This window comes from Olea europaea, chromosome 15 (genome assembly GCF_002742605.1).
Source record: "Olea europaea var. sylvestris chromosome 15, O_europaea_v1, whole genome shotgun sequence".
Classification (NCBI taxonomy): Eukaryota; Viridiplantae; Streptophyta; class Magnoliopsida; order Lamiales; family Oleaceae; genus Olea; species Olea europaea.
In genome coordinates, this window is record NC_036251.1 from 4,509,798 (window position 1) to 4,535,525 (window position 25,728).

Consider the following 25,728-nt stretch of genomic DNA (forward strand, 5'->3'; position numbering starts at 1 on the left):
CATACGTAGCTAAATAAACCAAAATACTCTTAATTGAAAAATAACATTTATGTAATACTTTACATATGAATAATATTATTTGCAATCGCTCACTGCCGCAGTCATGTAGGGCGACTATGACAGTGAACGATTGCAAATAACATTAATATTTACGTATCTAATTAGGGTTGGACAAAAGTTATCAAAACGATTAGATTTTAATGTAAAATGACTATTTTTAGACAAAATGATTATTACAAGAGTGTTGTAAAAGTTATTGAGTCTTTTGAGATGTTGTAGAGACTATAGATGAACTATGAGACTTTAGGTTTGGGAATGGAACATGGAGAAAGAGTTGCCGGAATTATGCGAGCCTATCGCCAAGTTGGTGTTCAAGCCTCCAAAACAGAATCATTGTCACTCGCCTAACGCTAGCTTGACACTCGAGCGATGGTGTTTTCCAAAAAAATCCTAGTTTCGCGATTTTTAGGAGTTCTATCTATTTTTTACTAAACCCAATACATCTATACTACAAATACAAGTCCCACTTTTTGAAACTGTGGTTGATTATTATATTTTACCTTCATAACGTCATTTGGAGATCGAATAATAATTCTACATCTTGAAATCAATCGATCACAAGTTAGAAAAAATATCAAAATCATACAATCCAAAACACCCACTTCCCAAATATAATCAGGAAAGTACTTTCTTAATAGCTTTCAAATGTTGCTGAAAATTGAAGAAGGTTAGACCAGAAGCACATGAAGAGTACAAAAATAAGGTGTTCTTAATGATCCACAAGAGATAGAAATTCCAGAAGATCAGGGGCAGGTGGGAATGAAGCACGTTCCAACAGGTTTTGAAGACTGCAGGAATTAGATTAGCAAGTCTAGTGATTTTTTTAGGCTGGATCATACTGTAAGTTCTTATTGTCTACAGTGAAAGTTACTGGATTGGTCCTGTAGTTTTTGATCCTGAGAATGATTTTCTCCGTCAATAAATCTGGTTTTATTTAGTAATTTATTTATTATTAGGACAATTCAAAACAGGAAAAAATTGACTTGATTAACTAAAGATTTAGAACAATTAAAATGTGTTGTTGCTTGTTAATTGGTGACTTTAATTCAGCATTATTCACCTATTCACTCCTTCTAAGTGATTTTAAGGTCAAACTCGGTTGATTCTAGATCTACTCGAGTTCTAATCGCTTCTGGGTACTAAAATTAAGAATCGTCCGGTCCTGACCTGATTCTCGATTCTAATACCAAGAACCAAAAAAAAAAAAAAAAAGTCGATTTAATCGAATTTCGCCAAAGTGCATCAAATTCATCTACAATTTAATGCAGTGTTATTTATAAACTCGGATAAAATGATCCATTAAATTTTATAGATGTAATTTTGGATTAATAAGAGAATTGGGTTTGTTTGTCCTTTTCAAGCTAACATTTTTAGCCCCTCAAATAATAAAGAAAATAGAAATGATATTGAAACATATGTTTAACTCATTCAAGCCAATAGTTAAGAATTTGATGTAAATTGTCACCTTTAGTTGAGCTTGAAAAATATAAATCATTAGCACCTATATAAATCATTTTAATGAATAAATTATGGAGAATTTATATATTAAATAATTATAGCTTAATCACGGGTATAGCTATACACTTCATTTCCATTTGGTAATGAATTTGAGAACTTAGTACAAGGAATCGAATTGCATTTGAACTGAATGCTTTGATTTTGGTTCATTTCAATACTTAGAGATGGAACCAATGTTACCATTTTCAAAATATTCATGTGTATTCGGTTTAGCTATCTCTAAAATCAGATTGAATCGGGCCGTGCCCATTCCTAATCGTTTGTTTAATTATTTCATTATTCTTTAAAAATTAATTAAATGTGTTTCAAACATGGTCTTTTTACTGTGAAGTTTACACAACTTATCATCTTCATTCTCTTTAAACTATGGTTGAAAAATAGAAAATATATTTTAATGAATTAATAATGTATCGAAAATAATAGCAAAAACTTCATTCTAAATTTTTCAAACATTATTAAATGGACAAAAGGAAATTATTAGTTGTCACCATTTATTAATAAACTTAATTTAATATTTTCAATGAATAATATTTTAGAAAAATCGAGTAAAATATTATATGATATTATTTATTATTTCTTAAAATGATTTTCTTGTTCATTTTAATACCAATTTATAATTTAACAAATTTTCAAGAATTCATGCGTTTTATTTTTGTTTTTGTTTTTGATAGTCTTTTTCTTTTTATGAGAACTTTAAGAATTGAAATATATATTAACATTGCTACAAAAAAAATATATAGTTTCGTGTGCTAAATTAAAAATGTTAAGTTAATAGTATGTTGAAAATACTTGAATTAATAGAAAATAATTTATGAAAAAGATAGCAGCAAGAGAGAAAAGTTTAAATGAAAGAGTAATAAAAATTACAGCTTAGAAGAATTATAAATAATATGTAAATGTGTTAAGCAATTTATAATATAGGTGTGATTCTTTTTTCTTTTTTAATTAGTGTAATTTGGTCTGTTTAGCCATTTGTAATGATAAATTGCAAATATTTCTATTCTTATGCAGTTGAGTTGTGTTTATTTAGGAATATCAATACAAATTTCTTCATATTTAATTATGATTCTTTAGGAACGCAACAAAATATAAACTCTTCAAGAGTATAGAGTAGAATATTCTTCTGTAAAATTGATATTAACAATTCGTTCAACCTTTCAAGCTAAAATATAATATTCTTTTGAAATATTGAAATTACAAATTCATTCTACCTTTTGAGCAATATAGTATTTTAAAAATCAAAATTTGTGTTATACATGAAGAACAATAAAATATTCATCTAAACTATTGAACGAATGTTAAGTCGTTCTTCTTCTAAAGAAGCAACATAATATTTAAGAATTAAAATAAATTTAGATAGCTTTAAATATTCTCTAACTCTTTAAAACACACACACACACCCCTCTGAAAGAATTTTTTTCTAAAAAAATTTCACAATCTTCTAATCAATTCAGAATTTTCTCTGCAATCTGCATATCTATTTCTCACAATGAAACTTTTGCTCTTGATCGCTATAGTTGAATTTGAAGAATAATAAGTTGTGAACCTATTATTCAAAGTTCACGGTAATTGAACCGCAAATTAATGAAATATCAACGTTTGATCATAACTACATTAGGTTGTTCAAATTCTATCACAATTGATATCGAATTTTCTCACTATCAGCTAAGTAGAATACTTGATGATCTATCTTAAATCAGTTTAATGTGTCAACGTTTATACTTATTTGAGAGCAACAAGGAGCAATAATATTATTTTAGAACATTTGAACGCAGAATATTATACTATTAAAGAGCAATATTCTTCTAAATATTAACAAAATAGATTTTTATTTTTTTTAAATGACAACTCAAGATCGAGTTGTTTGATATTTTCTTTTTTTAGAAATACCAACAAACTATTAATAATCATATTATATGTGCTCTTAATATGTAATAGCATAATATTATTATAAAATAGCATAATTATAAATTCTGCTATATAGTAACAGATAACACTCTACTGAAATATTAACATAATATAAAATTATGTTTTGGCTAACCATATTAACATAATATAGATTTGTGATGTTCTGATTTTGTTAGAATATAAAAAACTTATTTTTATAAAAAAAATTATATAGATTATGTCTCGAACCATATTATTTTATTTTTTTGAGATATATGCTACTTCTGGAGCTCAAAAAATATTACTATTGTCATTTTTGGTTTACAAAATGATGTCATTATTGTCTCTTCAAAAGTAAAGAATCAGCATTCTTTTGAAATATTGAAATTGTAATATTATGTTTCATCAAAAATATTAATATGAAATTCATCTAGAATATGATATGAACAAATATTATACCTTTTCAAAATTAATAATACAATATTATTTTTAAATATTGTTAAGTATAAATTTGTGCATCTGTAGGAGCAAAGGAATAATACATATATCATATTCCTTTTCAAGCAATGCTACAATAATAATTCTTCTGAAATATTGATTTAGATTGTTTCTTTTCAAGAATAATAATATTCTTTTGGAATATTGTATTGAATATTGAACCGAAACGATATATTCAAGTAAATATTTATCTATCATAAATTGGTATAGTCAAATCAATACAACCAAATCGAATAACTATATCTCTTTGCTGTGTAATTTAAAGTTAAGAGAATATTGACCTTTACTTCGAGCAGAAAAGAAGAATTTCTTTGTAGACTCAATTGGCTACAACTTCTTTATGGGCAAATAGAATAATAAAATTTTGCTAACTCAATTAGTTAGAAATTCGTGCTGGCAATGTGATCTAAAATAAAGAGAAAAAGAGAAGAAAGTAGAAAAATAAATAAACTTGTGCATATTTCATTGAAGCCAAAGTCACATATATATGAGGACAAATTGGGTTGCAAAGAATGCAATAATCCTAATAATTAGGACTGCAGTAATTAATGATCATTCACTAATAAACATATATAATTTACAATATTTTCTACTAATCTTCATAAATCAATTATAAAATTGGCAACGACATCTATAAATTCATAGGCAAGCCTCAAACACAAGACATGTTAAGATTCAATCCTTTTGAAAACGAGATCGATGCATGCTATTTTGTATAGCACTTGTTTGGCACAAAAATAATTTTTTTCTCAAATTCATTCTCTCACTAAAATAAGTTTAAATGTGAACTCACATTTAAGAAAACAAAATCCATTTTTCATTTCAAATAATGTCTCTCAAACAAACACTTTAAATCAGTGACTATGAAAGACTCAAACAAACACTTTAAATAGGTGACTAATAATGATATGAAAGACTGCTCTTTCTTCTTAAGAGCATTTTAAATGGTGTTGTAAATTAGATCAAAAGTGTGATTTACATATTCGGAATGGTTGAAAATCTCTTCAATGGAGAATGCAAAGAAAATGCAAAGTGCATTTTCCAATCATGTAAAAATATGTAAATTTACATTTTTTTTTCAGATCCATTTGTAGGACCCACAAGAAGCAAAAAGCTATCTACCCACTTGCACCCAATTTTTAGATTTTTCCTTGTAACAAAATTTGACTTTAGATTCACTGTGATGTAAATGAGGATGTAAAAGTGATTTTGAAAAATGTCAATTTGCACTCACTAAATCTTACACCACTATTGAAAATGCTTTGAGAAGTCTTCGAAGGGAGATGAGATAGTATGAGGTGGATACTAGATAGTTTATCTAGATGCAGAGCCGGTTCTGTGTTTGATAGGCCCTGAGGCGAATGATGAAAATTAGGCTCCTAGCGACAAAATTCAAAAGTATATCAAGGATGTTATTTTGTTGTGAGATTAAAGAATGTTGTTTTGTTGTTGGATAATTAGTCTTGGGCCGACTCACCTTATTTTAGGCCTGCTCATCTTATTAAAAAAAAAAAAGGGCCAAAATTAGGCCCCTAATGGTCTTGGGCCTGAGGCAGAGGCCTATGGCCTGTCTAGATGGTCGAGCAACTATTCCTAAAAAGGAAGTGTATGCTCGGAGACTGCTAAACAATTCGATATCGTTCTTTTAAACAGTTTTGTAAGAAGAATTCTCTGATATGTTTACAAACTTATAAGACTACTAATATTTATTGAACGATTTGAAATGTCAAAAATGTCAAAAATTGAGTTAATGAGAAGGCTTAGTATTTGCTGCCAAGTTCCTTACTGTTTATTTTTTTCTGGAAAGAAGAGTTAAGCCAAGTTCAGTACATTCACAGTTGCATAGCCTCTGATCATTCATCATGAATTTTTTTGACTGGATAATATAAAATATATAAGGCTAATACTTTCAGAGTTAGTCATTGATTTTTTTTTCCTTTTAATTTCTTTTATCTCTGTTAAATAAAAAAATATGCACACTATGCACATTTGATATGCTGTATATGTATATAAATTACTGAAGAAAGTGATAAACCACGAAACCCATTGAACATTAAATAGCAAAAAAATAAAAAGAAAAAAGAGATTGAAGAAAATTAAAGACATTCCTCAAAATTATTAGTAGGACATGTTTAGTACATGATACTATGTATAATTTATTCATTGTTAAGTTCTATTCTTTTTGATTCAATGTATGAATTTGTTTCATTGTTGAGACAAGATTGAATATTTTGTTAATTTTTGGAACTACGGTTAGGACATGCTTAGGTTTCAAAAAAATATTTTAGGACAAAAACGATTTGGATTTTCTTGCTAGAAAGCTTTTTTATTTCCTTCCTCCATGTGAGAGGTAACAACTTTCAATGACTGTATACAACTCAATTCCTCTTTATATACTTGACCTACCCCACCCCCACCCCCACGCCACCCCACTCCACTCTTTAATATTGGCTAAAACAGGGATATAGCATGTTCTTTTCTCTCTACTCAAGAAACCCTATATCTCAAGCAAAATTAACAAGAATAATTCTGTTTGTACAGAATTATCTTCATAGAAGCCTCACATCAGGTCAGTCCCACTGCTGAACGGGGATGTGTTAGAAAATGATAAAAAAATTCCGACCCCACCATGTGTGAGTATTCTGGAAGAAGTGTGTCAAATGAGGTTCGTACACCCAGCTCAACCCAATTGACAATACAAGAGACCTTCTTCTTCAATATCAAATCTAGAGACTACTTGTAGGCCAAAATTACCTTTATGAGGTAATAATTAGAACTTGATTTTGTTATATTGGCCCCTCCCTATTAATAAGGTTTCTAGTATATAAATAAAAATAAATAAAGCAAACTTTTCGTGTTCAAATATCTATAGAATTACATGTTTTAATTAAATAGTCAAGTTACGTTTCTACTCATGCAATTTTTAGTTAATAATACGATGTTTGGAGAGGGCTCTAAAAGATTTGTTTCCATTTGATCCCTGAATTTGAAAACAAATTTGAATGCATTAGTCTGATTTAGAAGCCAATATAACTTCTAACGATATTATAACTTTTCATACTATTGAGAAAAAATCAAAAGAAGTTTTTTTAAAGCTTATAAGCAAGATCAAACATTGGCTTATAATGCTAAACCAAGTTCTAAGCATATTATAATAGAGAATCAGAGATGCTAATTGCATGAAATGTGTACTTTAGATTGGGGGACAAGAAATAAATCTTGTATGTATTTCTATGGACAATATAATGACTCGTAGTTGATCATTTTTTCCAAATATTTTTCTGCATTGAATTTAGAGGAATCAAATAATTGAGAAATACAAGACAAGACAAAACAAATCTAGATCACAGTTGACCGTTTGATTTTTCTTGGAATGAATTAAAACTATCCGACGATGGAGAAGACAAGAAAAGGCAAATCTAGTTAATCAAGATCACTGGATCAATTTATTATAATAAATAATGAGAAATAGTAAAATATGATGGTTAGTTACATGTATCTATAAAATTTTACTTGCATTTTCAATTGAGATATTCCATTTTGACCAATTTTCCAGCTGCCTTGTATTGTCGGAGAACATGCTGCGTTTTTATTCTTCTCCAACCTTAAAATAAATAGGACTATTTCAAATAAGCTTTTTAGGATAGAGGGACTTGAATTCTCATGAGTTTTAAAGTCGATAAAATTTCATTTTACTATAATTTTATTGTTTTCGGTATTGATATTAGACATATAAACACGCAAAATCATGTCATTTTTGTCCTAAATCCATATAAGATGGATGCCCGTGCTTAAATGGATATGCTGCTTTGCCATGGGTTGATTCTTGACTATTTCCACACGATAGATTTCTCATGTCAAGGGCATATTGACATGTACGACTTATTATAAAAAATAAGTGACTTTTTTCTTTTCTTTACACATTGATGAAGTGACGATAAATTGAATTAAAATTGTCAAAATCTCTTCACCATTTAAACGGTAGTGACTATGTAATGTGGGTCAATGAGAAAAAGAAATTAAATTTTTTATTTGGTTGATGAAATTTTAACTCAGTTAAATTTTATCTTGTTATTTGTTATTAAACAAATTTGTAAGTTGAGATATATATGTAGCATAGTCGTAAACTAAATAGGATTACCTCACTTGAAATAGGCATATGAGCACTCAAAATCATGTCATTTTGTCCTAAAACCATGTAAGATGGGTGCTTATGTTTAATTGGGTATGTTGCTTCACCATAGGATGATTTTTGAGTACTTCCACATGATAGATTTTTCATGGCAAGGGTATATCGACATGTCTGACTTATTGTAAAAAAATAAATATCTTTTTTTTTGTTTCATTTCAAATTGATAAGCTCAAATTTATATTGTTTTCTTATATGCCCCTTTATTTTCTAAAACCGAGACGCATAATATGCTTAACTTCATATATGTATGTTCAACGGCACATAAAAAATTATATAGAAAAAATATGATCTACTAAACATCGTTATTTACTCTATGCTAAGCAACAGCACTATTAATGCCAATTTGAAGAAAAGAAAAGAAAAAAAAAGTTGACGAACGAAAAAAGATGCATAAATTTGAATCATACATAACTTTAGAGCAAGGCGCAACATGATGCAACCTCTCTCTCTCTCTCTCGGGGCGGATCCAGCCTTGAGTTTGAACACAGACTACAATACAAATATACATGAATTTATCTTTAAAAAAAAAAGTAGACATTTTTAGTGACGGACACAGGCTATAATACGGTCGAGCCCGTGCTTGGATCCACCATTGTATATAACATACTCTTTTACTTAATTACATTGGTCCTTTCTAGAAGAGCATAGTGAACATGATAATCACAAGTTGTAGATATTGAATAAAACAAGCTTCAACTTTTGCAAAGGCCTCATTGAGTGGAAATTATAGACTTAAAAAGTTTGTAGATTAGCTTTTTGAGAGAATAATTACTCGATGCATACAATTAATTATAAAATTAAATTAATTAGTATGCTTAACAAGTAATAATCACACTAAATATTCCATCTAAAGTAGAAAAGACTATCAAAAGAATAAATTCCAATTAAAGAGTGCACTTTGTATAATATTAAGTTCCCAAGAGAATGAATTCGATAGTTAACATTATTGTATTAACTATATTGTCTATTCTTACTTACCATTTCGTACAAAAAGATGCATAGAAGATCATAAGTTATGACATTGTGCTCCATTTTCTTAAAAACATAGTACCACAATTGACTAAAAATACTGCACAGCTTTTTTATCCCAAAATTTTTTTTAAAAAAATGGAAAATTATAATTATGGTCTGAAATATTTCAAATTGTCATAAACCTTTAATTTCGTTGCGACAGAAGGACAAATAGACAGATTTTGTCCATTATTTAACCAAAAAAATGCTAATTTTAACCATTTAGACAAATTTTAAAAGGATAAAATGATAATTTTATAATTTTCAAATAAAATAATTAAAATAAAAAAACCAACAAAAAAAAAAATCTGCACCTAAACCCAACCCACCCCACCCCTTCCCTTTATCCTCAAAACTTCATCTTCTCCTCCCCCCACCCAACCCAAAAAAGAAAAAAACAAAACAAAACAAAACCAAACTAAAACACAGAAAATCCATCGTCACACCGATCACAGCTTGCCTTACCTCTATCCTCAAAACTTCATCTTCTCCTCCCCCCACCCAACCCAAAAAAGAAAAAAACAAAACAAAACAAAACCAAACTAAAACACAGAAAATCCATCGTCACACCGATCACAGCTTGCTTTGTCACCCTTTTTTTGTTGAAACACTTTTTAAAAGCTTTAAACTCTCAAAATAAAATAGACTTAAATTTTCAATTTTTATTTTTTATTTTAAGTTTTAATATTATGTTAATAATCTTAATCTTGGGTGTAACTTATCATTTAAATGGATTAATTGCAGGGGTGAATTATCACATTAAAAGGGAGTGAATTTTCATAGTTTTGTATACAACTTGAAGAATTATTCTCTATACAATTTTATACTGTAGTCATATATTTTTGACAAGTCGACAATGACTCATTTTTTATCTCCCTATGATCGTGCTCTAAAAAGCTTGCTGTGAGCCATATGAATTTTATCTTAGAGTAGTGTATTGCCGAAAGTATCCGTACGAATTCCTTAAGGCTTGCTTTCTTTCTAACTCTTCTCTTATATTTTTATTTTATTTAATTGATTATGTTTATTAATAATCTCCCTACACACAAATCACACATTTTCCCCCCAACAATCTAAAGTCGTGTTGAGTGATTTGTGTGAATGAACTTAATTTCTCTTAGATTGTTTGATATGATTTTTAGAATTGTAATTGGGCAGCTTTTGGGATTTAACATCTTCGCAAAATATATTGTACTGAGGTGGTTGGTTACAAGTTCGAAAATGAAAAACTATGATACATTGGAACTATACACTCGCTCATGATTCACAGCACGTAGATACATAAACAAACATACGGGTATGTTTATGTTTTACTTGCACACTAAAATTTAATGCATATTTAGGTCAGTTGCCACAAGCATTAGACAATATAGCATGAGAAGGAAAGCCAGTGAACTTTATCAATTTTTATACCTCGTAATTGTTGTTATTGCTATTACTACTTATTTTGACATTTTCATGTTGTCTATGGAATGATGCTGGGACCATATTGTTGAAGTAACCGTCAAGTAAAATGACTTTTGCACTTAAATTAGAGGAAAACTTCAACTTTATATATTTTCTTGTCTAGTAATTCATTTGTGCAATTATTCGTTTTGTCGTAATTACTCGACAATATGCAATTATCCTTGTCAATTGTGCTTATAAATGTCAAACAATAATTGTGTTCTTTCTTTATGATGAAATCAAGTGGAACTTATATTCAATTCCAATTTTCTTGGTGATGGAAAGGTTTCTCTGGGAACCATAAATACATTTTAGGTATAAAATATTAATTTTCTACTCTTTTTCACTCACTTGAAAAAAAAATAAAAAATAAAAAAATGTAAGCTCATAAAATGAGTTTAAGCGGGGTTCTAAAGTGGAGAAATATTCGGGAATGAGTCCATTAATATTGAGATGATTTAGAATAGTAGCAGAAGATGTTGAGAACTAGCTGTTATGGCCGTTTTCACTTATTGAAATAGCTCATAATAACATTATATATATGAACTCTTGAATTTTACTTGTTTTCGGGGAGAATATTGATTGGCTTGATGATTTGGGATAATCAGGTTGGGACCTGTTTTAGGGATCCAGCAATAATTGTTTAAGAAGTGGAGAATGAGATAAGGGTAAAAACAAAGGTAGAAAATGAATCTAAAATGCCATGACTACGGGTCCGTTTGGCACGACTTTTATTTTGACTTTTGCTTCTTGTAAAAGAGATTTTGGAGAAAGCTATTTTAATTTTTGTTTTTAAAATTAATATTTAAAATCACTTCCCATTCCGGAAGTGCTTTTGGAGGAAGTCAAAAAAACCAACTTCCTTTAAAAGTTCTTCTAACCTCCAAAAGCACTTTAAACAAAAATAGCCAAACGGCCCAAAAGCGGCTTTTGGCTCTCAAAAGCTCCTTTTAGCTTTTCAAAAGTCATCCCAAACGGGCCCGAAGAGTGCCTCAAAGGTTTTACACCGGAATCAACAAGTTAAAATACAAACCTATGTAATAAGACGGGAGCATCAATAATCGGCATTCCAGTCTCGAAGCTGTGGCCACGTTCATGACTTGATGTGTTTCCAACAGTGTGGTAATGATAATTCGAGCATTTAGCTTTTAATTTTCATTATATTTCTAATTTATTTGGGATTTAGTATTTTCAATGTGAGTTTCATAAACTGCTAGTGGAGACAAACAGTCTAACACTTCATTACTAGGAGGCGAACTAACTGGTAGCAGTGGGGATTTAGACTAAAACTTCTAAATACATTTGAATTTAGAGCTTTTAGTAGTCCTACTTACCTTTCTAGCATATGATATTAACAGTGCTACCCATACTATAGCATAAATCAATACTGTATGTGGAACAATCAAAGTTTGACCAAAGGGATGTAATTTAAATCTTAGTCCATTATGGCTTCTTCCTCAAATGAAAATTGTTTATACTAAATGAGGTTCAAGTCCAGAACATAGACACATTTTGAAAGTTTAAAATTTGTTGGTTAATTATTGTAACGATTTTTTAAAAGCTTTAAACTCTCTAAATAAAATAGACTTAAATTTTTAGTTTTTTTTTTTATTTTTCAATTTTAATATTATGTTAATAATCTTACGTTGGAGTTTAACTTATCTTTTAAATGGATTATTTGTGGGTTTGAATTTTCTCTATAAAAGGGAGTGACAAGGGACTGAATTTTCATAGTTTTATGTACAACTAGAAGAATTATTCTCTATACAATTTTATACTATATTTATATACTTTTGATAATTCAATAAATGTTCGTTCTTTATTTTCTAGTAATGGTGCCCATAAAAGGAAAACCGACTGTGAGTCATATGGATTTTATTTTGGAACTATATAGTGTCGAAAGTAACCACAGGAAGGGAAGGCAACATCACTTTAAGATATCGTTCTTGATGTAACTTTCTAAGGTTTGCTTTATTTCTAACTCTTCTCTTCGTATATTTTGTGTTATCTAATTGATTGCGTTAATCGATAATCTATCTACACATAAATAACCTGTTTTTCCCAACATCTTCTTCCCCACCAATGAACTTGGTGGTCTTGACGTCCTCATTTTGCTACTAGAACTCAAATCCATGCATCTATATAAATATCCAAAGCAAGATTTCTATCGGCCAATGAAGAGTCAGCATATGAGAGGATAGTATGGCAAAGACTATTAGAATCACAGGAAGCGACTATGGAGAAGTCTTGAGTTCGAGTTGTGCAAGTGGGTGAAGTACAAGTTACGAGTGAGTAAGGAGATGACTTGGCCGTGTCAAACGAATTGGAAGCTGAAATTATTGCTGTCATTAGATTGAAATGTTGAAGTCTGATCATGATATGGAGGAGGATTTTTTTATGGATTGGTTGGACGGTCCGTAGTAGCTTTAATTTGATGTATATAATCTTTTGTTAAAATAGATGGCATTAATCCACTGCTTTGCCATTCATTCATTGGGCAATTTTGTGAGAAATTTTCACCATTTGATTGCATCATACGCAGGGCGGAGTCAGGATTTGTGTTCAGTGCGGACAACATTTTTTAACGCCGAACTTCGAGGATTTGGTTATAGATTTAATGATGATAAAAAAATAAAACAGTATTACAACAATACTAAAAACGACATAATTTATATATTAAACTTGTTCCTTGCGAGTTTTCATATTTTGATATCATCGTACAATAACTTCATTATCGAGCTTCAAAAATATATATTTTAAACAATAGTGCTATTATTCATCCACTGATTACCTATCCGATTGCGCAATTTATTCTTTACGATGCTCATTGCAGAAAAGACTCTCTCTACAATAGCGGTAGCAATCGGTAAAATCAATGCTAAAGTCAAAAGTCTGTAAATCAATGGATATGCCTTATTTTTCTTTGTCAGAACTAACTTCTCCGCAAGATCACCAAGGTCATTCAACCCCTCAAACTCTTTGTTAGAGTGCATATGAAAAATATAAGTCTCAAGTTGATCGCTAAGTACAATGACATTTACTACAGAGAAATCTAATGGATAAAACTCAGCAAGTCTAATCAAGCTTTTCTTATCAAAAGAAGAAAATGAATCTTGTGGGCATAAACAAGCTACACAAAGGAGTAACTCTGTATTTACCTCCGAGAAACGATTATTCAATTCTTAAAATTGTAAATCGATGACAGAGTAGAATAAATCTACTCGATAATGATGTAAATTTGTAATTTTTAGAGAATTACGCTGAGAGCGACCACGAAGTGCAAGGCGTACAAACATATCATCCATGTTGGATACATGAATGTAATGTTGTTGACGAAAAGAACATACTTCTTCCAAAAAGAATTCCCACCCTTCGTCTCTCATTATTTGGAGTCGTCGTTTGCACAATCTCACCAATTGCGTTGCATTCATAATATCTTGATCTTTCCTTTGTAATGCCTTTGACAGTTCATTTGACATCCCCAACACACTTGTAACACCCCGCATTTTTTTTACTATATGGATTATGGACCTAAACTTATCATTCAACAAATGAAGATTTGTCGTTATACTAAAAGTCCAAATTTGAAGTGGTAAACTCGACTCGCTTATTTGTACAAATAACTTATTTGCTTACGTGCATTTTTAGGAAAAATTATATGGGTTGAATATTTATGTATTTTTAGAAGTTGATGAAATATATCAATAATGTATTCGTTTTATAGCTCTTGTTAAATAGTATAATTTGGAATTAAGAAAAAGTAATTTTGAGCTAGTATGTCTGAGTTATTCTAATAAAACGAAATATGTTATCTTTTAATATTTTCTTAATGTATAATATAAAATGATTTTTCTCCTAGAAATATGTACGGTCATGTGGCCATAATGAAGGGAATGAATATGTTAGTATAATTGGATTTATTTAGACTTAATTATCTCCATAACCATGATATTAACTTTAATTAATTAGAACGTGCCCTTTCAAATTTGTAACAGTAACACACTTTAATTGATTTTACATTAACTCGTGGACATGGTGGTTTAGTTACATTAATCTTCAATTAACCTCAGATGACTTTTCACATTATGAAATTTACGTGTGTGGAAATTATATATATATATATATATATATGAGATGAAAATGATTTCTTCCACCACAGTTTATATTACACATACATCACGCCACTTTATAATTTTATAATTTTGAGCAAAGTATAATATTTATATCTTTTCACAAAGTCATTTTCAAGTAAATTCTTGGATATCAAATTGAGGTAAGAATACATGGTGCAAGTGGTAAATTTTTATCTTTGATATTTATGTAAATTTGGCATGAAATACTACAAGGCCTTCGGGTCGAATTATATGCTAAATCCTTCGGGATGGACCGTCAGGTCAAAGAAAAGAAGTTAAATCCTACGGGATGGACCTTTGGGTCAATATTTTAAATCCTACGGGATATGGGGATTCTTAAGAAATTCCTTGAGCTGTTGGAATCGCGACCAGTTGCTCGAAATTTAAGAAATGTCGGTATGTTATGCCATATTATGTTTATATCATATTATAAGAATATGCACGTATTTTTACTGAGTATTTTCAAAATACTCACTCTTACAATATTTTCAGATGAGAACGGGTCGTGTGGATGCGTGGAAGATTGACAGAGCAATACTAATGGGGTCGTCAAGTAAATTTTCTAGAAAGATAATTATCAACTTTTATTTGAAGAATATCGTATGCATGTTATTTAATATGTTGTTCAAGCATTCGATATGTTATGTTCGATTTTAAATTTATAAATTTCAAATCGAGTGTTTTTGATATATTTCCGCTTAAATTAGATAGAGAAAGTTTTGGTAGCCCCTCGAGCTTATTTTAATTTAAAAATAATATAATAATATGGAAAAGAGTTCGGGGCGTTACACACTTCTCGTCAACTGTAGATTAAATGCAAAATCAAATCTTTGTATTGACTCCAATAAATTTGTTGCATCAGATCTTTGATCACAAGAACAAGATTCATCTTCAACAATCATTGTAAGTACATCTAAAACAGAAGAGAACATGGCAAGCAAGTTGACCAAAAAATTATAATGTGAACTCCATCGTGTATCACCAGAGCGCTGAAGGGTCGTTTCTTGATTAAGTCCCCGTCCACTTAAAAGCTCACCTTTTTCCAATGCCTCAACAATAAAGTATAATTGTTTTTCTCGAAGAAGATCACAACGTTTGGAAGATGCTCCAACAGTATTTATCACATCCCCAACCACACGAAAGAAGTTAGTAATAGGGACATTCTTCTTTGCCACAGCCACAAAGTTCAAGTTGAAGTCGATGAGCAAAACAATGAATGTAAAAAGCACATGGACTCTCCTTCAAAATGAGTGTTTTCAGACCATTAAACTTACCTTGCATATTACTTGCTCCATCATAACATTTTTCTCTCAATCTAGACATGCTCAAGTTATATCTAGAAAATACCTTATCAATTGCAGTCATAAGTGATAGAGCCGTGGTACTTGTAACATGTTCAATCCCTATGAAGTGTTCATTGACATGATCACTATTGTCTACATAACATAAAACAATAGACATTTGCTCCTTCATCGACACATCACAAGATTCATCAACTAGAATAGAAAATAGTGAGTCGCCAACATCTTTGATAATAACATTGATCGTTTCAATAGCACAAGCATTTACTATATCCTTTTGAACATCAGATGATGTCAATTTGCAATTGTGAAGAGCATTTCCCAATGTGACAGCATTAATAACTTCATTAAGAGCAGCCAAAAATTGCAATTGCACTAAGAAGTTACTTGGATTGAGAGAATCCTCAGATTCATCATGACCTCAAAATAAGTGCCCTTGTCGCAAAAGAACTCAAACACAATCAATGGATGCATTAAGATGTATAACATATGTATTTCTTGCTTGTTCTGACTGTTCGTAGAAAATTGATTGAATGTGTTGCTCTTGATTCATCAACATTTCACACTTAATGCGAGCTTGATTATATACACTATCATGAAGTCCAACATGAGTATGAAACCTTTTTTATCTTTCCAATATGTAAAACCTTCGCCAACAAAAGACTCACCTCCACCTTGCTTTCTAGAACTTGTTCTGAAAAGATAACAATACAAACAATAAGCAACATCATTCTCTACATTGTACTCCAACCAACTATTGAACTCTTTAAACCATGAAGGATTGAATCGTCTAATTGTTACTCCAAATTGTCATTTTGGAAAGTCATGATCTTGGGGCTGACAAGGACCCTTTAACATATATGCTCTTCGAACTTCATCTTGGATGTTAGCATTGTAATCCAAAATGGGTATCCTTAGACCAAAATCAGTTGGAAGTTTTGTGACATCAGATTCCACATTATTCGATACCCCTCATCAACATTATCTACGTTCCTTTTTCGTTGAAAGTATCTATTCATTTGATATCTGGATTTAAACATTTGATATCCAATTATTACTTGAAGTGAGTGTGAATAATTCATAATGACAAAAGGATCATAAATTCACAATTTCAATTCGCAGTGCAATTCACATTTCACAATTTCACATTATCAATCCAATTTCACAATATCAATTCACCTTCCAATTCGTAATTTCACAATGCAATTTATGCTATTTCACAATCCAATTCACAATTTCACATTATCAATCCAATTTCACAATATCAATTCACCTTCCAATTCGTAATTTCACAATGAAATTTATACTATTTCCAAATCTTAAGCAACTTGAACTTACAATTTCACACAGTGGTTCGCAATTTCCAATCCATAGCAGGTACGGGTGACGGCTCCAAAATCGAAAGCGAGTGCTGCACCTGCACGCGGCACGCCTGCACCTATCGAACGCAGTTACGCAATGGAAGTTATCACGGTTCTTTCATTTATTTATATTTTGAGTTTCAAGTAATTTAAGGCTATCTCTTAACATTTATTTATAGAGTTTTCAAAATAGCAATGTCAATTTTATTCCACAAAGCATAACAGCATATTTGTAGAGGTTGAAGTTTCAAAAGTTATTAAAGAAGCAGGGGAAAGATAATGTATTCCCCAGATGATGAAGTATATGGAGAAGGCTGTCAAAAATATTCAGTAAATTACATTTATTAATTTATTATGATCCAAAAATTGCTGACAATCTAACTTCACAATTGCCAAAATCAGTTACTATCTTCTTTCTAGGGGACTCAATTTTTAAATTCAGATCTTAACTTCAACTGGAATACTTATTCAATTTCTCTACACCTAACAGCATTTCCACGATAGAAATATAAACCCATCAATAATTAACTAGTAACATTCCTAAATTAAGCAAAACCGTAAATACAAATTTCAATTTTCAGAATTTTCCACACTCCATCTTCACTGAAATATACGGTAGGTAACCTTCAATCACCTTCTTCGTTCTTCTGGGCTCCGGTTTCGGGCTTCTCCAATCTCCAGTGGATCAGTTCTTTTTCTTTCGTTGGGCAGCTTGGGCTGGCAGGCGGTGTCACGGTAGCTGACAGTGGACTGGAAGTCTGGAACTACAGTCTAGAAGTCGGCGACAGCGAGTTGGAGCGGCGACTGGCAAGAAGAAGGCGAGGGTCGACCGGTCGAGAGAGACGCAATTCAAGTTGCAAGGGTTTGGTTGTGATTTGAATGAAATCGGGTTAATTGAATCAAAATTCCGGGTCTAGGTCAGTAAACGGGTCGTGGGCTATGGGCAATTGGGCTTTTTGATTAACCAGGCTTTACCAAAAAAAAAAAAAATGGGCCTACTGGAGCCCAAAAGTTCAGATGCCCGCACTGGACCTAGTGGGGCTCCGCTCCTAATCGTACAAGTAGAGCTTGATCATCTTCAAATGGGGTTTATAGCAATTGAAAAGGTTGGACTTATGAGGCATTTGGTTTTGGACTTGGGCGTTGGGAATTGGAATTTCTTGAACATCATTTTCTAGAAGAAAATATTGGTTTTGGGTTTGGTATGATAAGATAGAAGATGGGTGGGGTCGAAAATGGGGACGATGAGAGGCAATAACCGGCGTGACGATGGGTTTTATGGGTTTTGGGTGAGGGTGCGTGAGATGAGATGGGGTGGAATGAGTGGGGAAGACGATGAAGTTTTGAGGGTGGGGCGGATTTTGGTGCTTTTTTTTCTTTTTTCTTTTTTTTTGGTTTTTTTTTTTTGTTAATTATTCTATTTGATAAAATGTAAATTTATCATTAAACCCGTTTAAAATTGATCAAAAAATGGTAAAATTAACTTTTCTTGTCAACTATCGGTGAAATGAATAGAATTTGTCCCACCACTATAACGAAATTAATGATTTGAAATTGTGGTGGCACAAATGAAATGTGCTGGGACCCCAGTTGCAATTTTTCAAAAAAGTAGGTATAAGTTGTAACAATTCTGTTGCACTTTTATAATATTACCTCAAATATAAGAGCTGATGATGTGAATTCAAGCCTTCTTTTCAAGGGAAGGTGAAATCTGTTAATCCTTTTTTTTCAATTAAAAAAAAAAAAAAGAGACTAATACTATGTGTACACTTTAACGTATACACACAATCTTACACCCCCTCACTTGGAGAAGGTCCACACAATAAAATATGTGTGGATCTCCCTATATGTGAAAGGAGAGTAAGCCCTGTGTAAACGGTTATGTACACGTAGCATTGCTCTTAAAAAAATGTGTTATAATATTGTTATACTTATAAGGTACACATTATGTTACGCTCACCTTCACCAACACGACGACCACCTCCACTACAATTATATGATGCGTACTGCCATCTCATCACCATCACGCATCACTATCACCTCGTGCCATCTCCACTATCGCCAATGCCCATCACTCTCGGCAACCACCTCTATGCAAGATCTACACCATCACGTTCACAAACACCAAACCTAGATCACCATCATCATAATGCCAAGAGGAATCAATTGTCCCATAAATTTGGTAATGGACGCAATTCACAAAAATATATTCAATTGAAAATAAAAAATCCATTATACAAAAGATAGTATCCCGTTGAGTTTATATGAATATAAATTAAGTCGAACATAAGCAAAAATCTTCAAATCAAGAATCAAGTGCTCAATGGAAGGAGGAGTTGTTAATTGATTAGGCTCATGGATAATCCACAGCCCAAAAACACCAATTGGCATCTATGAATGGAAAAAGCCAAGTGTACAGGCTCTTTTCATAGAATCATGTAGCTTATTTCATCTTGCCAACTACTAATGAAAAATGACAAATGTGTATCTGTAAAGAATCTGTAAAAGAAATCATGTACGTGTAACTTTTTCCTCTATGAATGGTGGGTGGGCATTGATTGCTCAACAAAGACAGGGACGGTTAATGGTTGTGGTTGTGGGAGTAGCAAAGGTGATGTTAATGAGCAGAGGCTATGATTTTGATTTGTGAATATGTATTATCACTGGAAGATTTCAACATTGTTGAGGATGGCCTGATGGGCGGGGTGTCCGTCGAAGGGTGATTTTATGGTGGCGGTTCTACTATTGATTTAGTGGTGGCCGTGATTCTCAAGCTTGAGCATGAATTGTGCATTTAGGTCGATTTGAGCTTTAAAATTTTATATTATACTTATGAAATTCAGTATTTTTAAAATTTAAAAAAAAAATAAAAAAAATGATGAGTAGTAAATCGAAATTCTGAATTATAATTGAAGTACCCTGTGTCATTTGATTTCCACTTTTTACAATACTAGTGAGTGAATGCGCGTTGCACGTTAATTGATTAATGTTTAAAATAAGTGTATGTAAATTTTAGAAAAAATTATTTATAAATTTGAAAAGTATTCATAAATTCGTTGAAATTGACTTATTTCTCGTCAATTTTCTCTGTATATTTTTTATTCTTTGTATGAACATTTGAGAATTTGCATATATTTGTACAAGGCATTTCCCTGTATAAAAGTTTGTATGAAATTTTTTAAGCGGAATATATTTCTCCATATATAATAGTTCAGCTTAAAATATGATTTAACTCGCTCAAGCTTCGCCCCTAATCTATACTATGATTATAATAATTAAATATCATCAAGATATACAACATAACAATATCTACATTATTGCATTAAAATGGTTTTTCATGTTGATAGGCACCATACAGAATCCTAAATTATAGTTTAAAATGTTAAACGCAATTTCATGTATCAACCTTCTTCCAAGAATCTAATTTTGTTGTCATTGGAGATTGACCGTAAGATTGTAAAAACGTAATTAGAACATTAGAAAATACTGTAGACATGAGCATAACCTTAAAGGGAGAAAACCTCTTCAAACTTTTCAAAGTTTAATTAAAAAGAATTTTAAATCGAACAAAAACTTATTTATAATATGAAGAAAAAAGAAATTTTAAAACAATTTTTGAAAAATTTAATAAAAACAAAACAAATGAAACAAAAGAAACAAAAAAAATTACGAAAATGAAATAAAGAATATATAAATATTATTTAATTAAAATTGAAAAAAAAATTAAGTTTTATCATAAAGAAAAAAGAATTAAAAAAAATTCAAATTTTTTCATCGTGGGAGTAAAAACGACGTCGTCTTACCTTCAATCATTTCTTCATTTTCACACACCACTTCACTTCATTCAATCCAATACCAATAAAAAAAAGAAACTAAATGATTTAACAAATTAAAGAATAAAAATAAGAATTGTTGACAAAAATAGAAAAAACAACAAAAAAAATTATTATAATGTTTTTTAATTAAATTGAAATAATTAAAATTAAAAATAAATATTATTTTTTAATTAAAATTTTAAAAAATTACATTTTATCACAAAACGAAAAGAATTAAAAAGAATTCTAAATCAAAAAAAATTTATTTATAATATGAAAAAAAAAGGAAATTTTAAAATAATTTTCAAAAAATATATAATAAAAACAAAAAATAAACAAAAGAAAGTTACGAAAATTAAATAAAGAACATATAAATATTATTTAATTGAAATTGAAAAAATTAAGTTTTATCGTGAAGAGAAAATAATTTTTAAATCCAAAAAAAATTATTTTGAATATGAACAAAACAAATTAAAAAAAAAAGAAAAAAAATGAGGGGAAAAAAAGAAAAATCTCTGATTTCTCTCCATCCCATAGAGAAAGACCAAGATGAAAACTCTCTATTTTCTCCATCCAGGATGGAGATTTCCATGGAGGTTTAGGAAACCTGATGGAGGTTTCTAGGAGGATGGAGATTTACTTCAAGATGGAGGTTTAGGAAACCTAGAATGAGGAGGTTTAGGAAACCTAGAATGAGGTTTTCATAGAGGTTTCAGAAACCTTTTTCTCCAACGCGGAGACAACTCTCCCAGTTAATGAGCTCATTGCAAATCTTGGGAAATGGGCAAGGTTTGTTTTCTCCCTTTACATTATTCTTAACATAAACGTACAACTCTCATTCCACCCAACTATTAGAAAGAGCTAAGAAGGTGAAAACTTATTTTGATACGTAAGTGATTGATAAGAAAATGGTAAAAGCTTTGATTTTTTCACAACACACAGCACACACTAAGTGATTGATGTATTATTTATGTAAATATTTGGAGGAACCTAGAACAGCATTGCACTCTTCATGTTGCACGGAGCACGTTGCACGCTGAGCATTCTCCGTGCGTGCACTCTCCAGGTTATCGCACATAAATAAAACAAGATTATAAACTCTTCTTTTTCTTTCTTAATCCATCTAATCTTCCTTATAAAACATGTATAAAATTCACAAAATTTTCACAATTTTTAGACCTAAGAACACACGTTTTCCTAAAACAAATGAATTATGCAAGAAAAAAGAGATTTTAAAGTTTATAATAAAGTGGAAAAAGAGCACAGACTTGGGTATTAGACTAATTACTCCAAAGACAAATTTTATCTGCACAACGTCATCCCCAAAATAAAAGAGAAATTGCAAGCTGATTAACACATACATACTATGAAAGCCATCAACTCTTTCTGCAACTTGAAAATACACCAAAATAGGCATAAATTATGATTAAATTTCTCGAAAACTAAAGAACAAACTAGTAGTAAACACGAAAATCAACAAATTCGATTAAAAAATACAAATAAGAATAAAAAATTGCACCTTTAGGTAACAGAATCCGTATCAACAGAATAGGAGACTCCTTGACTTGCTTGGATGGGATGGGTGATGACTGCTGCTCTTGCCATAATACAACACAACAGGAAATAGAAGATATTGGAAAATTGGATGAAGAAAATCAGCAAAATAAGGAGGTAAAAGTTTTGAGTTTTCTCACATAGCACACGCTAAGTGATTGATAAACAACATTTATGTATTCTGTAAATTTTTGGAGGAACCTAGAACACTGACACTCAACTTACGAACGAGACTTCGAAAAAATTCTTCTCCTTCAAGCTTTCCACAATTTCATTGATGCTAATGCCCAAGGTTTTTGCTTCTCATTTGGAATGGAGGTTTTGTTGAAGAGCGTGATCGGTAGTGTAGAAAAATGGAGAAAGGGTGTTTCTTTATCAGAAGGCATGGCTTTGCTTTGCTGAAAAATCTTGATTTCATAAATTTTTTGTAGAAGAAAATGAAAATAAAAGAGTGAAATCCATACAGGACGATGTATATGTTTGACACATGTCCGACCATTCATTCACTCTTTTATATATATAGGACACTTTTTCCAAAAATCAGTGGATGAACCAATTGAAAAGCCCTTGGCACCGAACAACATAAGTGGAATTATGGGCATCTCATCAATGGCCCATAGGTAACGATAACAAACGAAAATATGGACTCGAACTACGTTCTTTCCTATGTAATTCATGTTTATAGCACAAGAAATGGAAATTATATAGATTACATAGAGTTTGACATCCTTTACAAATTTAAAATGTATTTGGCAGAGAGTGTGTTGAATTCTAAAACTATCGAATCATGTGCCACCACGTGAAACAATGTCAAAGATAATGTAACAGACAATGTACACCTAAATTAACTTTTGAGGTTCTACTTTATAATTACATTAATTTCTGTATCTTTCTTTCTCTTTTCTTTTTTCAATCTAAATTCAGATTATTGACAACCAAATCAAGTAGTGTACTTCAAACTCTATTTCAATATCTTGGCTTCTCATTGCACCCTTTTTTATTTTTATTTTTTTATTTGATGAATTAGATCCCAATTGGATAAATTCTTCATTTTAGGTATATAATAAAAAACATACTTTACTTATATTAGTCAGCTGTTCATTCTCTCTTATTTCTTTGTTTTATCACCTTTATTGGAGTAGATTTGCTACCGTTACATTAAGTTTGACATTGTTGTGAGATGATAGCTTTTTATACATTAATTTTAACAATACATTAAAGTACCATAATGGAAGTGATAATAATAAATACGAACAAACACGCAATCAAAATTTCATTAATTCCAAATGAATATCGGAACATGATCACCTTTTAATTTTCGTTGATTTCTAAAAATATCAAAAATTTAAGCATCAGACTCTTTGAATTACACACGAATAGAGAGTGTAGGACTCGTTGATTTTTAAATATCAAATATAAGAATTTTAAAATTTTGAAGTAATCTCACAATACAAATTTCAATTCAAATCTTAATTCAATTTATTATCATAAGGCTTACAACTTGTATTTAAAGCAACAAATAAAATTTAGATAATAACTAAACTCCTAAATAACTACTAACTCTAAAAGGAATAAAATCTTAATCTAATTAAAATTATGAAAATTAAGAGTACTAATACTAAATAAAGACTAAACTATTTATAAATTAAAATACAATACATAGATAAAATTGCTTAAATTAAATTAAAATCATTAATATTCAATTGTCATCATTCTCATTTGATCAATGAAGATTCATTCTCAAATCTTGTACCATATTATCATCCACAATATGTCATAATGGTAATTTACTCGATAAATTTGTTGGGCGCACAAAAGAAAACTCTTCAAACTAAGTTTTTATTATAGCAAGCCTCTCAAGATCCACGAACTCTCTTGTGTAATACTTAAAACCAACCATGATTTATTTGGACCACTTATGAAAAACATTAACATCATATTCTTCATAGAAAATAGTTGAAATGTCGTAACTGTCACCATGCAAATTCACACATTCTTCAATTTTTTTTATTGAAGATAGAGGATTCATCGCAAGTGTCATTAACCAAATTCATTCTTCAATTTCTTCGTCAAAGATTGGAGGACATTCGTAATTGAAATATGAAGATTCTTCAGCTTTTTTATCAAAAATTGACTGACCATCATAGTCCTCATTCAAATCTATATCCATCAAACTCTTTGGATTGAAAGAAACGAAGAGGTTATCGTCATCCATCATAACTTTTGTTATTAAACTCATGAACACTATTAGGGATGAACGAGACTCTGATACCAGCATGTAGCATGGTGGAAGCAATAATAATAAATATGAATGAACACACAATCGAAGTTCCGTTATATCGAAAGGAATACTGAAAACGCGATCATCTTCTAATTTCTATTGATTCCTAATAATATCAAAAATCTAGGCATTAAACTCTGAATTCGAGTCGTTGATTTTTAAGTATCAAATAACAAGAATTTAAGAAATTGGAGAAATCTCAACCATTCAAATTTCACTTCAATTTATTGTTATAAGGCTTACAACTCGTATTTAAAATAGTAAATAAAATCTAGATAATAAGTGAACTTATAGCTAACAACTAACTCTAGATAATGATAAAACTAAAGATAACGGCCAACTTTAAAAGGAATTAAAATCCTAATCTAATTAAAATTATGAAAACGAAGAGTCATAATACTTAATAAAGACTAAACTGTTTATAAATAAAAAAAAACATAGATAAAATTGCCTAAATTAAATTAAAATCATCTATATCCATTTTTCATCATTAGCTACCAACTGATATAGCACATTGAAAGCGGGAAAAATAATTATGAACGAATATGCAAATGAAGTTCCGTTGATTTCAAACAAATATCGAAACACAATCTTCTTATAGTTTCTGTTGATTCCTAAAAAAAATAAAAAATAGTAATAATAATAAATGAATACCAAACTCCTTGATTCAC

General features: G+C 30.5%; 2 protein-coding genes across 2 annotated transcripts; both read right to left on the reverse strand.

Moving 5' to 3' along the window:
* Positions 1-12,736: 12,736 nt before the first annotated feature.
* On the reverse strand, positions 12,737-14,118 carry LOC111411131. The gene is made up of 3 exons (XM_023041692.1): positions 13,872-14,118; positions 13,404-13,793; positions 12,737-12,954 (listed from the first exon to the last, which is right to left on the reverse strand). The coding sequence occupies exons 1-3, from the start codon at positions 14,116-14,118 to the stop codon at positions 12,737-12,739; spliced, it is 855 nt and encodes a 284-aa protein (XP_022897460.1).
* Positions 14,119-15,530: 1,412 nt separating this feature from the next.
* Positions 15,531-16,605, reverse strand: LOC111411132. The gene is made up of 3 exons (XM_023041693.1): positions 16,506-16,605; positions 16,093-16,388; positions 15,531-15,911 (listed from the first exon to the last, which is right to left on the reverse strand). Exons 1-3 carry the CDS (start codon positions 16,603-16,605, stop codon positions 15,531-15,533), a joined length of 777 nt encoding a protein of 258 aa, XP_022897461.1.
* Between the last annotated feature and the right edge of the window lie 9,123 nt (positions 16,606-25,728).

Coding starts and splice junctions, on each gene's coding strand:
- LOC111411131 (XM_023041692.1), bottom strand. CDS start 14,118: ATGCGGGGTGTTACAAGTGTGTTGGGGATGTCAAATGAACTGTCAAAG. Junction 13,794..13,871: donor ACTTCGTGGTCGCTCTCAGC/GTAATTCTCTAA, acceptor TACAATTTTAAG/AATTGAATAATCGTTTCTCG. Junction 12,955..13,403: donor TAAATTGCGCAATCGGATAG/GTAATCAGTGGA, acceptor ATCTAATGACAG/CAATAATTTCAGCTTCCAAT.
- LOC111411132 (XM_023041693.1), bottom strand. CDS start 16,605: ATGTTGATGAATCAAGAGCAACACATTCAATCAATTTTCTACGAACAG. Junction 16,389..16,505: donor TCTTAATGCATCCATTGATT/GTGTTTGAGTTC, acceptor CTCTTAATGAAG/TTATTAATGCTGTCACATTG. Junction 15,912..16,092: donor TTATGACTGCAATTGATAAG/GTATTTTCTAGA, acceptor GCTGTGGCAAAG/AAGAATGTCCCTATTACTAA.